Source organism: Dryas octopetala, chromosome 2 (genome assembly GCF_963921425.1).
Source record: "Dryas octopetala chromosome 2, drDryOcto1.1, whole genome shotgun sequence".
Classification (NCBI taxonomy): Eukaryota; Viridiplantae; Streptophyta; class Magnoliopsida; order Rosales; family Rosaceae; genus Dryas; species Dryas octopetala.
In genome coordinates this window covers 24,307,279-24,320,653 of record NC_141367.1, presented here as the reverse complement: position 1 = coordinate 24,320,653, position 13,375 = coordinate 24,307,279, and the positions used below count along the sequence as shown (strand labels likewise).

The 13,375-nt window shown below is 35.5% G+C and overlaps 1 protein-coding gene across 1 annotated transcript; it reads right to left on the bottom strand.

The window, feature by feature from the left end:
* Positions 1-563: 563 nt before the first annotated feature.
* UPL6 (ubiquitin protein ligase 6) lies at positions 564-11,870 on the bottom strand. The gene is made up of 26 exons (XM_086232283.1): positions 11,234-11,870; positions 10,609-10,706; positions 10,348-10,475; positions 9,446-9,557; positions 8,325-8,505; positions 7,481-7,663; positions 7,143-7,325; positions 6,872-6,953; positions 6,646-6,764; positions 6,224-6,528; positions 5,933-6,029; positions 5,539-5,682; positions 5,273-5,356; positions 5,107-5,193; positions 4,717-4,857; positions 4,226-4,351; positions 3,699-3,797; positions 3,553-3,620; positions 3,382-3,448; positions 2,682-2,852; positions 2,499-2,588; positions 2,210-2,290; positions 1,608-1,681; positions 1,403-1,474; positions 1,174-1,263; positions 564-1,052 (listed from the first exon to the last, which is right to left on the bottom strand). Exons 1-26 carry the CDS (start codon positions 11,390-11,392, stop codon positions 986-988), a joined length of 3,108 nt encoding a protein of 1,035 aa, XP_086088409.1. The 5' UTR covers positions 11,393-11,870; the 3' UTR covers positions 564-985.
* Positions 11,871-13,375: the final 1,505 nt, after the last annotated feature.

Here is a 13,375-nt window from a genome sequence, read left to right as displayed (position 1 = left end):
TTTTTTTTTTTTTTTGCAAAGATGATCTTTTAATGGAGACAAAAAATATAGACAGTTCAGATCATTGAAATTTTATATAAAATAGACCATAATGAAAACTATCATTGAAATTCTATATAAAATAGACCATAATGAAAACTAGTACAAAAAATATAATGTCACATATCCATCCCCCTCATTTTATTTCCATTTCATGTTAGTAAATGTGCACTGATTGTGAGATTGGGGAGGACTAGAGGATTGGATGGGATGGGGGTGGGCTATAGACTATTCCCCAATGTCCCGTTCTTAAGGTCGATCCCTGAACAAGATTTTTAACAATGCAAAGTAGACCTTATAATATGTCCCTTATTTTAGCTAAAATAAGAAATCTGTAATAAAAACTCTTCATACTCTTGTATACTAAAAGTAATAACCAAAATAAAAGCGTGATTGGCCAATCCCCGCCAGAAATTTACCAATTGCGAAAAAGGTAATAACAGGTTTTACAAAACACACCTTATCAGGCCACATTTTTTAGGTTAAAAAAAAAAAAAAGCAGCAAGAGGTGGCACGTGAAGAGATGAATTAAAAATATCTACATATTCAAATATCTGCCTTTTTCACATTTACAGAAGTATATAAACCAGGATTATTTAAATAATGTTACACTTCTCCAAACGGTCACCTATTTATGTTGAGAAGAACCATTCACAAGAGGCCCAAGATCTGTAAACTTAACAAAGCTGTTGCACTTCGCAGATTATCCTCACATATTTACATGTCAAATCTGGAGCTTGCCGGAAATAAGTATCTGCATGCCAATCAGTTCGAGCTTCACTCTGCTTTTGCAGTCCTTGTGGTTTCTTATGCAGCTCTGATGGTGTCCATGACACTTCCAAGCAGGGCCATCAGATTTACAGGGAACTGTCTGCCTAGAGAACGGTTCGCTCCACTAAAGGATTGGAGCCAAGGATTAGGTACAATTAGAATGGCACAGCTTCCATTAGCTCAAATCAAAACCAGCATCTGCACTTATAGCATACATCAATTTTGTTTCCAGTTGCTCTTTGCTGCATCAAAGCATGTCATTGAAAAGGTCATTATGGTGGGAAAGAAGAAAATTTAAACTTACAACTAGACAAAAGTATATTTAATTATAAAAAACAAGAAGAGAGATTGAAATAGACAAACCTCCTATATGGTGGAAGCTTGAGGAGATTCATACAAGTGGCGGAAGTTGGTAATCGGTCAAGAGCTCCTTCAGATGCATTACCACCAGTCCTATGAAAAGAGCCCGCAATCAAGGAAAAGAAATACAAAGAGAAAAACAGATATTTGGTAAAAGTAAAACAAACTTTCTCGGCCATTTTGAAAAGGTAGATGAACTCTAATCAGATAGAAATCCGGCATGAACTATTACCTCTGTATGCAAAATAATGGCTCAAGGTATTTGAATCCAAGCAGTGGTCCTCGAGAGCATCCAGTCACAAATCTGGACAAAATCTTGAGTAGTTAGTATCTTTACTGATGTTCATTAACTTCAAAGCCAATTGAATGCAGGAAATCGAATTAGCCAAACAAGAAAAAAATGATCAAAAGATTTTTGACAGACGCTAAAAACTCACTTCAGAAATTTCTTCTGATTTTCCAATGTAAAGCTTTTCAGAACTTCCCAGAACATGTCAATGACATAATGCTCCTGTAAACAAAAAAAGACTAATTAAATTAAGTAGCTGGAAAATAAAAATATAATTACAGAATTTAAAAATAAAAAACAAACAAACAAACAAAAAGGTTCTAATCACAGATTACAGTGCACATGTAGGTAACATACAACCATTAAATATAAGGTAAGAACTGTGGACAATAAAAAAAAATTCCAATTTGTGTTAGTAATAACATTGATCGGAACACCAAAGAGCTGTGATGAAAATGTAGGTAAACATGGCAGCAATGATTTAGTTTTATTAATGCAACCTGCAAGCACAAGGTGCTCAGTTTCATTATGACCCAAAAAAAAAAGCAACAAACAATTATGTATTCAATGAAATATTGATAGGAAGTTCAAAATGCTCAACCAGATCAAAGGAGGTAATAGAAGCCCGTATAAGACCCCAATATACAGTTGTGAAAGAAATTTAATGAAACGGGTTAACTACCACGTTCATCTTGAGCTAGATTAATCTATCCAAGAAAACATATCTGTACAAAATGTGAAGGCACTTACACTATGATAGCCACCCACATAGTTGGTGTGCTTCCGTAGATCATCAACATCCAAGCTGTCAAGTGAACCTGATATCAGAAGCTGTAAAAACAAGGTATGTCAAAAAAAAAAAAAAATTTGGGTACTTGAGCAAATGAAAGTGGACAACGAGCATGTGAAGTGTTAACATATTATAAGCCTTGCAAGAAAATAAAAAACAAGATCAACAGCTCTATGAGTAAACAAGCTTTGCAAACCCATAATTAACTGAACAGTATAGTAAAAAAAGCCTATAGGTAGACCACAATACCTGAAGTTCATGCTCATTAAACATATCAATCCAATCTTTCTGTATAAGCTGCTGAAACCCCCTTAAGAAATGTGAACTTTGTTGACGAATCTGAAAATTATTGTTTCACCGTGTCATTTTCCCATAGGGAAGATACAATCGCAGATGGAACAAAGATGAGTTCAAGTGAGAAAGTTGCACTACCTGAAAATTCAAACGGTGATTGGCAACAAGATGAATAAAAGTAATGACATTCTCATTAGTGACACGTAGGTTTTTCCCCCCTGGAAGCAGCTCTTCTTCTGTTTGCTCTCCGTATTCATTATTTACGATGACAAAGTACAATTCTAATTCGGAAATATCACCTTTATAATGCTGCACATCATTCATTGTAAAAGGGAAAAAAAAGTGAGCTCTCCAGAATTAAGAAATCATTGCAAGATGATCCTCTACATGCAACAAAAACAAGAGTCATTCTTCAACCGCTATTCGTAGAACATGATTATATTTTCAAATCCAAAAGAAATATTAGTCGAAGTTAATTATGAAGCACTAGAAATTCGACTATAAAAAAATTAATAAACAGATAGTTATATTAAATCTTAATGACTGTCACTTTTAAAGCAACATAAGTTAGATGTAAGTTTACTTGATTTCTTTAAACTGACTATGCACCACAAAAAGAAAAGACCAATGTGTTTGGTTGTGTATTTTCCCGTGCCAACCATCCATCACTCAACTTCTTGTTTGGTTCCCGTGAAAAAAGCAGCAGATGTAAAACATATCTCAGAAATATTGCAAACATAGTCCTCTCTTAGTAATCGTTACAATGGGAGCACAATCATTCAGTGCAAGCTAAGATATACCAGGAATCAGGAGGCAAAGGAAGAAAGAGCAATACTACCTTCAAGAAAATAAGGTGACGGTACAGTTCTTGGTCCAATGAGGGCAAATCATTTAAATAGTTGTACCTAATAAGCAAATACAAAAAAATTTGCAGTGTTAAGATTGCAGTAAAGATACTTGACAGCATCAAGAAGTATTCTGCAATTTCAGTAAAAGAATGTGTGCTTACTTTTGTTTTAGTTTGCTCAAGAAGAATGTTGCAAATGGTATATCAACAAGAATCCCCTCAAACATGGCCTGTAAGGAGAAGAACATGTGATACCATGATGAAGCAGTAAGCACCATATAAACTAAAACAATATAAAAACTTGATACCTTTGCAAGAAGAATTCCAAGAAAGTGGAAAAATTGGAGATGCTGTTCGTGGATCATTCCAGAACCAGGATTAGGGTAGAGTAGATGATCAGATGTTTCCTGGATAGACCAAGCCAAGCAGAAGGCAGAAAACATGTGAGCAAAACCAGTAGGCATAATTAAGTTACAAACATATCACCTGTGTAGGTGCAAATGTCAGATTCCTGACAACACAAGTTTAAAAGAACCATAAGATCTGACATTTTCATGTAAAATTCTAGTAATAAGACTGTCTTTGCTTCATAATGGTGAATTCTGACCAATGTAGCAATGATCCATGCAATACGTCCTTTTGGGAAAGATGAAATTCTTCTGCACTGTGATGCACAATGTGATAGACTGAAACACTTTTTATTGTTTCATGATGCAGCTTTGGGTTGTTAAGAACTTTTGTGCCATCTTCTTTTGCATAATTCAGAGTCCAGGCTCATAAAAACTGGCCAAATTAGACGGAACAGTCTTCAAAAACATAAAGAAAAATTTTTCACCTTAAATAATCCATACTGCACATCAAAGGCTGCTCGAGTAATGTTCTCCATGAAGTCTTTGAAAATCCCACCACCATCAATTCCAGCCTCCTCAACCCCAAATTCATTTACAAACGTTACACGAATCTGCAAGTAAAAAGCTATACGTGATAAGGTAATATATTATTTAAGAAATTAACTAGAAAACCATTTTTTAATTGCACATAAGAGGCCTTACGGCCTGTTTGGGAGTACTTTTGTATGAAGAGGTTTTTTAGAAGCACATAAAAAATTTTATTCAAAACCATGCACTTCCAGCATATTCACTTGAATACACTTTCTACAGGAATTTAGTGCTTCTCTTACACAAGATGCGCTTGTCTTTTCAGCCAAACATTAAAAAAAAAAAATGCTTTTGGTTATTTAAGAGCTTTTAGTACTGTCAAAAGCACTGCCAGACACAACTTTAATCTATTACATGTACAAAAACAAATTCAAAAAAGGAACATTACCGGTCCTCGAAGATCTTCCTCAGACAATGCACTCATCTGATTATAAGCATCTTCCAAGATACGATCCCGCCGTATTCTGAATCGGTTTCTGGTAAATACAGAACTAGACCCATCTCTTTTTCTAGCTGCTGCCAATTGTGACTGACAAATTGGTTTTGAATAAACTGATTAAAAATATTTAACATGATATGACTTCTGAATATAATAATTTGGATCTACATTTAAAATAAAAAAGACCCAAGAAAAAAAAAATTCATTTGGAAGAAAAAATACATCAGAAAATACACTGTTGATAACCCAGTCAAATTCCAATCCCCAATCCCCATTTACTCTGAATTCCAGACTTCCAGCTAAAATTACAAGCAAGCTTATAACCAGTTAATTACTTACAGTGAATATTTTAACTCTGCTTGTGAATGGTACCAGGAATGGAGCTTGCTTCAAAATGTCATTTGCTCGGGTATTTTCTATTACGGCCTTACAAATACAATAAAAAAAAAAGGTTTTAGAAAACTAGAGCCGGAAAAATCTTAGTCCTGGGAATGGGATCCATTACCTGAGAAATAAAGAAGTCATTGACACCATCAGCATGAAAGTCACCGGGGGACGTAAACTCTCGTCTATTGTTCCAATCTTGCAACTACATATACAACAAATTAGAAGAACAAAATGGTAAGATTTCATGTTCTTTACAATGTTTACATATCATGACACTGAAAAAGAGAACCAAAGCTCTCACAACCACAAAGGAAGGACGGCCACAAAATAACGTCTACATGGAAGGTACAATTTTTAAAAGACAACATCTAGAGCTCTTTGTACCTGGGAGAGGAGTTCAGAGGCTACAATGCTAACCCTATGTTGAATGTACTCGACAGGATGCTTCTTATTAGCAGAGGCGTTGGTGACAAATTTTGAAAAATTAGTGGGAGCCATAGGATTCACCCAAAGGAGCTGCCATAGGGCCTGAAGAGAATAGATATCCACATTATACAATAATTCAATAGAAATTACCAAGTAATTAGCATTGCAAATCAACACTAAGTGTAACAGAATTAATGATCAGTAAACTACTGTACTGTTTGTCACACATAGAAAACAATTGATTACAATCCAGCAGACTGCTATATTTCATGACCAAAGAACACCCATATAGCAGTTCTACAATGATCGATATGCTTTGGTAAGTTAACTACAGACTTTCAACAAGAATCACCTGTCTGAGTATGATAATTAAGCATCTGATATCCTTCAATGATAGGGGCTTCTCTTGTTCATAGAACTCCTCATTATCCACTATCGTAAGCATGTGTCTGATCCATTAAAAAAAAAATTAACAAAAACGAGTCAAACTTATCACATTAAATCCTATCTCAAGTAGAATATATTGATCTAGCATCAAAAAACATAATACCTAATACAAGAGTAACCAATAAATAGATACTTCACACGGTCAAGCCATTAAAGAAAACTGTACAAAACGCGAGAAATATTAATCGAGTATTACTTGTACACAGGACAGAACACAGCCAAAGGTAACAGCCAACCAGGTGCATCTCCTGACAGTAGATATGCGAACTGCTCAGACAACGACAACCACTTTTGGTTCTCATGGCATCGTTTCATAAAATTCCAAAGCACCGGAACAAGTTCGGTTCTATAAGCAAGTATAGTCATGATTCTCTCAAGAGGTAATGTGTTGAAAGTAACATGTAGAAAAGCACAAGCTGCACCAACAGCTGACACCTCTTTATCATCCGGTCCATTATGTGAACCACTGACAAGTGAAATCCCTCCAAACAAAACATTTGTCTGCTCCAAATCCAACCCCCGCCCCCCCAAAAAAACAAAACAAAATCCTGCTCAGAATTATGAGATAAACTTAATAGAATATAGAAAATAGAAATATAACATTTCAAAATGGCTTACCAATTGCAGAAGAAAACGCAGATCTATGGCATCACAAATCTGTCGTTCCAAATCATTATTCAAAACTATTTCCATTACATCATCTCCTGTAGTCATGTCATCCTCATCCAGCATGGCATCTGAAAGTCAACATACGTATGTATATCAGTAAATATATAAATATACATATATAAACAATTCAAAAAAATTATAAGAGGTAGACATGTACAACATGTAGAAGGCATACCTTCTCTGCTTTCTCTATTTGACGATTTTATTGAAGGAAGGGACTCCAACAAGAATGTTGCAACAGCAGCAAGATCCACAGCCTGATCATGTTATAAAGAATTGAACTAAATTTAGAATTTAAGCCATCAAAAAACGTTGCATTACAAATATATGTATATACGCACAATTTTGTGTGAGTTCATAGCACAATGAGCAACTTTGCTAAGATATTAATGCAACAACCATAGCATGTTGCTCATTTCTACTTGTAATAGCAGTCCGGTAGTTACCATTTCAAACGAGCAATCAGGCTGAGATAGAGCAACTCCAGAAGATTCTAATATATTTCCAAGAAGGCAGGCATAACCAGGTAGCTCAATCGATGTATCATTGGGAAGCACATCAGCATGATTTTGCACACAGAGTGCCATCTGATGAATGTAATGCTGGCTCAGCCCTCGTGTTGCAAAAACCTGCAGATATACAAGATAATATTGAGTAAAAAAAAAAATCTGCAACTTCTTAGATAAGAGTGGACTTCACAAAATGTAGCTTTGTGGTTTTGAGCACTTTATGCCAGTATGCCATCACCATGAAGACATAAAGACACGAAGTCCACCAAATTTACCTCTCCTAAGTAAGGGAATAGCTTCCACAAAAAAGGAACTGTAACAATCTGAGAAGAAAAACTCCAGTGTGGATAGGTATTTGGGCAGGTACATGGCTTCTGACCAATGTGAGGAATTACAAGAGCAAGAGTGCGCTCCAATGAAGATGCTCTGCCAATGCAATTATGAGGCTTTATACTTTCCTGCACCACATCACTAATCTAGTTAAAGGAAATGTGTTTATGTGTGTATGACCAACATAGAGTAAATGACAAATCTCCAGAAACAAGAAAACTAGAAAAATGTTGGACTAATACTGAAACAAATATATATTAATAATAAAATCCAAATGTGTTTATGTCTTTTGTTGCTGGGGATGTGTAGATACATTGTTTCATATAAAATATAACAATAAAACAACAAAAGAAAAGGATCAAAGTAGGACCAAACATAGCAACACATGACTCCATCATAAACTAATGGTTACAATAAAGAGTTGTAAAAAAAAAAAAGGCCTGTAATCCAAAAACATTGTTTTTCATAGGTAAGCTTCATCACTGACAAATTTTCTGGATATCTTAGTAAGGCTAAGATTGCATAAACCTCAGAATCTTGATTGAAGAAACCAATATGGTTAGAGTTTCTTATGTTTTTTTCAGAATTCTTTAACATTGGATGATTTCAAAAGAAAAAACCATATAAAGAGGGTACACAACTTGACACCATATCCCTTCTATATAGAGATGACTAGATATAAGGAATAACAAGACATCTTTGTAAACCTCCAGCTAAAATTTGGGTCGTATCTTATGAACATGACATATCTTAACAGAGGAAGACAAATAGCTGGAATTAGATGCATACCTTTCCTGTTAAAATAATCTCTCTAAACAGGGTAAATGCCTTATTTTTCAAAAGACAGCTAACTGTCTTACAAACCCATGGAAGATTGGGATCTATCAACAAAACTACAGCTTCTAACAATATAGTTGTTGACACAGTGGACTCCTCAGGGGCTGCAAAAAGTTGATCTTTCAATTGATTTCTGTCCAAAAAAAAAAAAAACACTATATAAGCCACTTTGGCATCAAAAAGCAACTCAGAGAAACATATATATGTATATGGCATTAAAAGCCAAAAAAATCCACATTAAAAGCCAACTATTCAATCCACATAACTACATTATCATATCCTTAAATTAATGGCTTTCATTTACAGCTTTACCCACACATTAAGAGACAAGAATAGAATAAGCCAAACTATGAGAATCCAGACAATGACTCAAATACTGATTTTATATAAGAAATCAATCAAGAAATGAGATACCTCTAATATAAAATGAGCTAGGCATAACAAGCTGACTGATCGCAATCAGGCCCACATAAAAAAAATTTAACTGGGATAAGAAGAGGTTGAATACACTGCGCAATGCCTTGCTGTAGTGGGACCATGGTACAGCAGGCCCAAGTTGGGAGTTAGAATTAAACCCATCCCCAAAAGAAAGAATTTATACAGCTGCAGATTTTCAAAGGAGTCACATATCTGGAGAATTAATTAGGAGTCAAAGGGTCATGCTTGGAAATCCAAGAAGTCATTGGATGTTTAAATAAAGTTATGAATTTTAGTAATGTGTGGAGAATAAACGTCAAAGGTACACATTTATGTAAGGAAAGGAAGTCGGTCATTTGCATAAACAGTGTTTCATATTTATCTATTTATTGTGAGTGATTCCTACCAGAGTGATTCTAGTAGTTAAAACTTCTTCATCTAAGTTTTCCTTTATGTTTTGGACATTTCTCCATTTTCCCAGCATCTGTCACTATCACTACTACTTTTCACTTACAGATATTCTTCTTATCCTTCCCTGACTGTTCTACATCACCGACACATGGGACTGACAAATAACACCTAATTGGCAATCTATATCAGAATAATCAAGTGTTCAAACAATTAAAATAAATTCAAAATGTGATGCTGCAACCAACCTATTTTGATGAACAGCCTTAATACACAGATATGCAAGCTGCTTCACTCTGTAATTTACCAAAGCATGATTGGATGAATAGTCCATGCCTGCGAAGAGGCTCACAATATCCCCTGTTTCATGATCAGACATTGTCAATAACACCAAACAGGTCTTAAGCAATGTGAAACAAGCAGACCTCAAGAGGTTCTAATCCGTCTTTATTAAAATCTCAAGATCAAACTTCTTGCATAATTGCACGAAGGGTTAAGAAGAAACGGCACTTCCTTTGGCTCTTTCTTAACTTTTGAGGGTTGAAGCAATTCAACATGATAAGAACTAGACCAATAGCATACTTGTAGCCAGCTCAGTACTTATAAAATACAATATGTATCAAGATTGAATATGAACACAGCCTAGTCATGTCCCCAATCAATTGCATGGACAATTCAAAATCTTTAATGGAAGAACTGGGATGTTTCCCTTGATAATTTTTTGGGTAATCAGTGGTTGCCAATCATAATTTTCTGGATTGTAATGAACAAAGGTTTCGGGGAATTACAATCATAACATCTAATACTAATTAGTACTATCATTAAAAGCTTATAACTAAATCAGTAAATAATCCCCTCTATAGGGTAAAAGACCTTGTAAATAACAATAACAAAAAGAAGTAATCAGCAGGCTAGCACAAAGACAGCTCATATATTCATTACTTGGACTTTTGGGGAGAGGGATTGGTGCCAGGTTTAAAACTTAAAAGAAATAAACAAGTAGAGAAACAATAATAGCCATCCTTGGACTGAAATGAAAGTTTTGGAGAAAAATCAAAGACACAAAATTTATTACATGACGAATCTTAATTGAACAATTATTCAATATTCATATAGACAGCTCATTATAAAGAAATATGATTAAAATTACCTGTATCTCTAACATATTGCTGAAGTAACCGGCATGTCTCCACGAGGATGGAAAAATCACCAACACTTCGAGCATCGAAGAAAAAAAGTAACTGGCGGAGAAACTCTGAATTGGGACCAAAACAAAACCTGAATGGACAGTGACAATGTGAACATAATGATGATGCTTAAAGAAGAGCATTAACTTCATTGGCAACTACTGATACTTAAATAGAGTTCGAACTTATCAGCAAGAACCTGCTAAAAAGGATACAAATCTTACCTGTCCACATTTTGAAAATGTTTCCCATATGTTCCATAGAACTGCTCTTGCACCTTACAATGTTCAGCTCCCGCTACCTTTCTCCCTCTGAAGCATTTCTGTAGCTAGTAATCAGTCAAAACTTGACAAAAGACAAATGGCTAGTAATTATATTAACTACCTAGACAACGGCTTAACTCAGCACAGTTGGGTTGGTTAAAGGCAATTAAAAATGATTCATTGGTATGCATAACGCAAATATAAGTACATTGTTAAAAAAACCCACTCAAAAGAAAATGACATGGTAGAGACAGCATACGCATACACTACTTCCAGCTGCGATTATTCACTTATGTCCACTTTTATTTTCATAATTTATAATTTTGGAACTCTAATTTAAGGCATTCAATATCTCTTTAGAAAATAATTTATGATATTCAATATGACCATTCTAATACACAAACCATGACCAACAACAATCCCAATAAACTCAACCACAGGTAGAATGAGGCAACCTACCGACAACAAATTAGGTTAATAGTACTATTCAAATTGATGCATCTGTCACCAAATTCCAGAGTCCTAACTGTTTTGCAGTAACAAGCTAATTCAAACAGCATAGAAAGCAAATGCAAAAGGTCCGAACCTGGATTTTAATTGCGGCGGAGTTTTGTTGCCGCAACCATAAGCGGCGATTGCGCTCCAACCTAGTTTGCTCCAGAAGCTTCTGTCTGTCCCTTTCCTTCGTACTCCGTCCCCCCAAATCAACACGCTTCCGAGTCGATGGATCCCCGGGGAAGAACATTATTCTGAGTCAACTCTGTCAATTTCAATTCAAGCCCTAGCAACGACAATTGAGGTGTATAAGGCTAGGTTTAACGTTCAAGATACTCGGTTTAGACTTTGTGTGAGTGTTTGATCGAATGAAAAAGGTTGCCCTAAAATCGGGGGAGAAGCTGGTGAAAAAATAGGAGGATAAATCGTGGGAAAGAATGAGGATTTGTGTTTGGTTTGCGAGAAAAATAGGAGTGGGAAAATTAGCTGAAGAAGAGAGACTGTGTGTGGGGATTTTCTCGCTCTTTTCCTCTTGCTTTTCTAGGCTGGACTGAATATAGACGTCCACTGGGTTATGCAATAATGTATATAAAGGGAGGATCTAAAAGTCTGGGAAATTTTACGGTTCGCGTAAAAAAGGAGGGCCGAAACGTTTCGTTTGGTTCACAGTTGACATCAACACCTGATGTATCATGAAACACGCCCTCCCTCGGTTTTGGTTTTCCTTCCCTCTCTAGGAATTTGCTGATGCTTGTTTGATGCCTCAATTAAGGCATCTTTGTTTTTGCTTTAGGTCTGGTTTTGGGCCTTTTGGTGCCATTGTTTATTTTTTGCACCTCTTTAAATTTTTAATAGCTCTCTGGCAAAAAATAAAATAAAAAGATTAATGCAATTACTTTACCTTAAATTTCTCTAAGAGGAGTGTTATTCTAATCAACCTAAACACTTAGTTGACCACACTAATATTTATTTTAGGAATAATTTTTATTCTACCCTTACATCAATTAACAAAATTAAAAGAATACAATACACCCCATCTCCTGCAATCCAACCCACCGACTACCACAACCCCGGATGCCGGCGGTCCCACCCACCGGCGGCGGTCCTCACCTCTTTTTCTCCCTTTATCTCTCTCTCTCTCTCTCTGACTCTCTTAAACCGATTGAAAAATCTAGAGCCAACAAAGTCGCCAGTATCCATTTCCAACCGATTATAGAGAGTCCAAGAGCAAAAGGGCAAGTAAGAGATATAGACAGAGAGGGAGAGAGAAAGAAGAAAGAGAAGTGAGTTAAGATGGTGGTTGTCGTCCGACCGGCGTCGAGGAGGTTGCCGGAAAATGGGTGGGGGATTGGTTTTCTATTTTGCAATTTTCTTGTAATTATATTTAGGGGCAGAGTGGAAAGTTTGGGAGAAATTTTGTGTTGAGTGGTCAAGATGGTAAATTAGGGTGGATAGAATAACAGCACTTTTTATTTGATTTTTCCATGAAGTGTCATTCGAACGTATCTATTGAAAAATTTATTCGGTTGTGAATCTCCCTGCTAAACTGGATCGGACTTGTAGTACTTTTTTTTTTTTTGGACCGAAGACTTGTAGTACTTCATGTATGTTTGGGAGCACTCATTTTCTTTGATTTTCATGCTAGGTGTCGTTGGGATGTTATGCAACTTGACTGGTATCAAGGTTGTGGAAGTTAGATTGAGATAGTTTGGGTGTGAAATTTAACATGCAATAAGTTATGTGAAAATACACCAAACCTAAGGGGGTGTTTGGGTAACCCCAATTAGATTCACTATCTAAATCTAGGCAAAATTTACCTCTTTTATTGTTCGTGCCGTGGGATTTCCTTATTTGAACTTCCCCTTGTCTCATCCTTTGGGCTCTTTTAATGGAAGTATTTATGATAAATAGAAGAGCCTAAGATAAAAGTTATCGGATTGCTAAAATATTCAACATAACACAATAATGCTAGAGTGATTAAATTAATTAATCAAATCTATTTATCAAATAATATGATATTACCTGTTGAAAATATAGGAACTTAATTGCAAATATTAAACTTAGTGTCGGCATTGAAGGGGGGCACCGAGTGCGATCGCCTAGGGCCCACAAATTTTTATATTATGTATATATTAATATATATATTAAAAAAATAGTTGTTGGGTCTATTTATAATATCTTCGTTGCAATTAGGCCATTTTACTTATTGTGTCAAAGCTGTAGTTATCTAATT

Bases quoted from the DNA above. Each gene is read 5' to 3' on its own strand.
- UPL6 (XM_086232283.1), bottom strand. From the start codon at position 11,392: ATGTTCTTCCCCGGGGATCCATCGACTCGGAAGCGTGTTGATTTGGGG. The intron at 4,858-5,106 runs GTAAGTAATTAA...CCAATTTGTCAG, and splicing joins GCAGAGTTAAAATATTCACT to TCACAATTGGCAGCAGCTAG. The intron at 2,589-2,681 runs GTAGTGCAACTT...AATAATTTTCAG, and splicing joins ATCACCGTTTGAATTTTCAG to ATTCGTCAACAAAGTTCACA.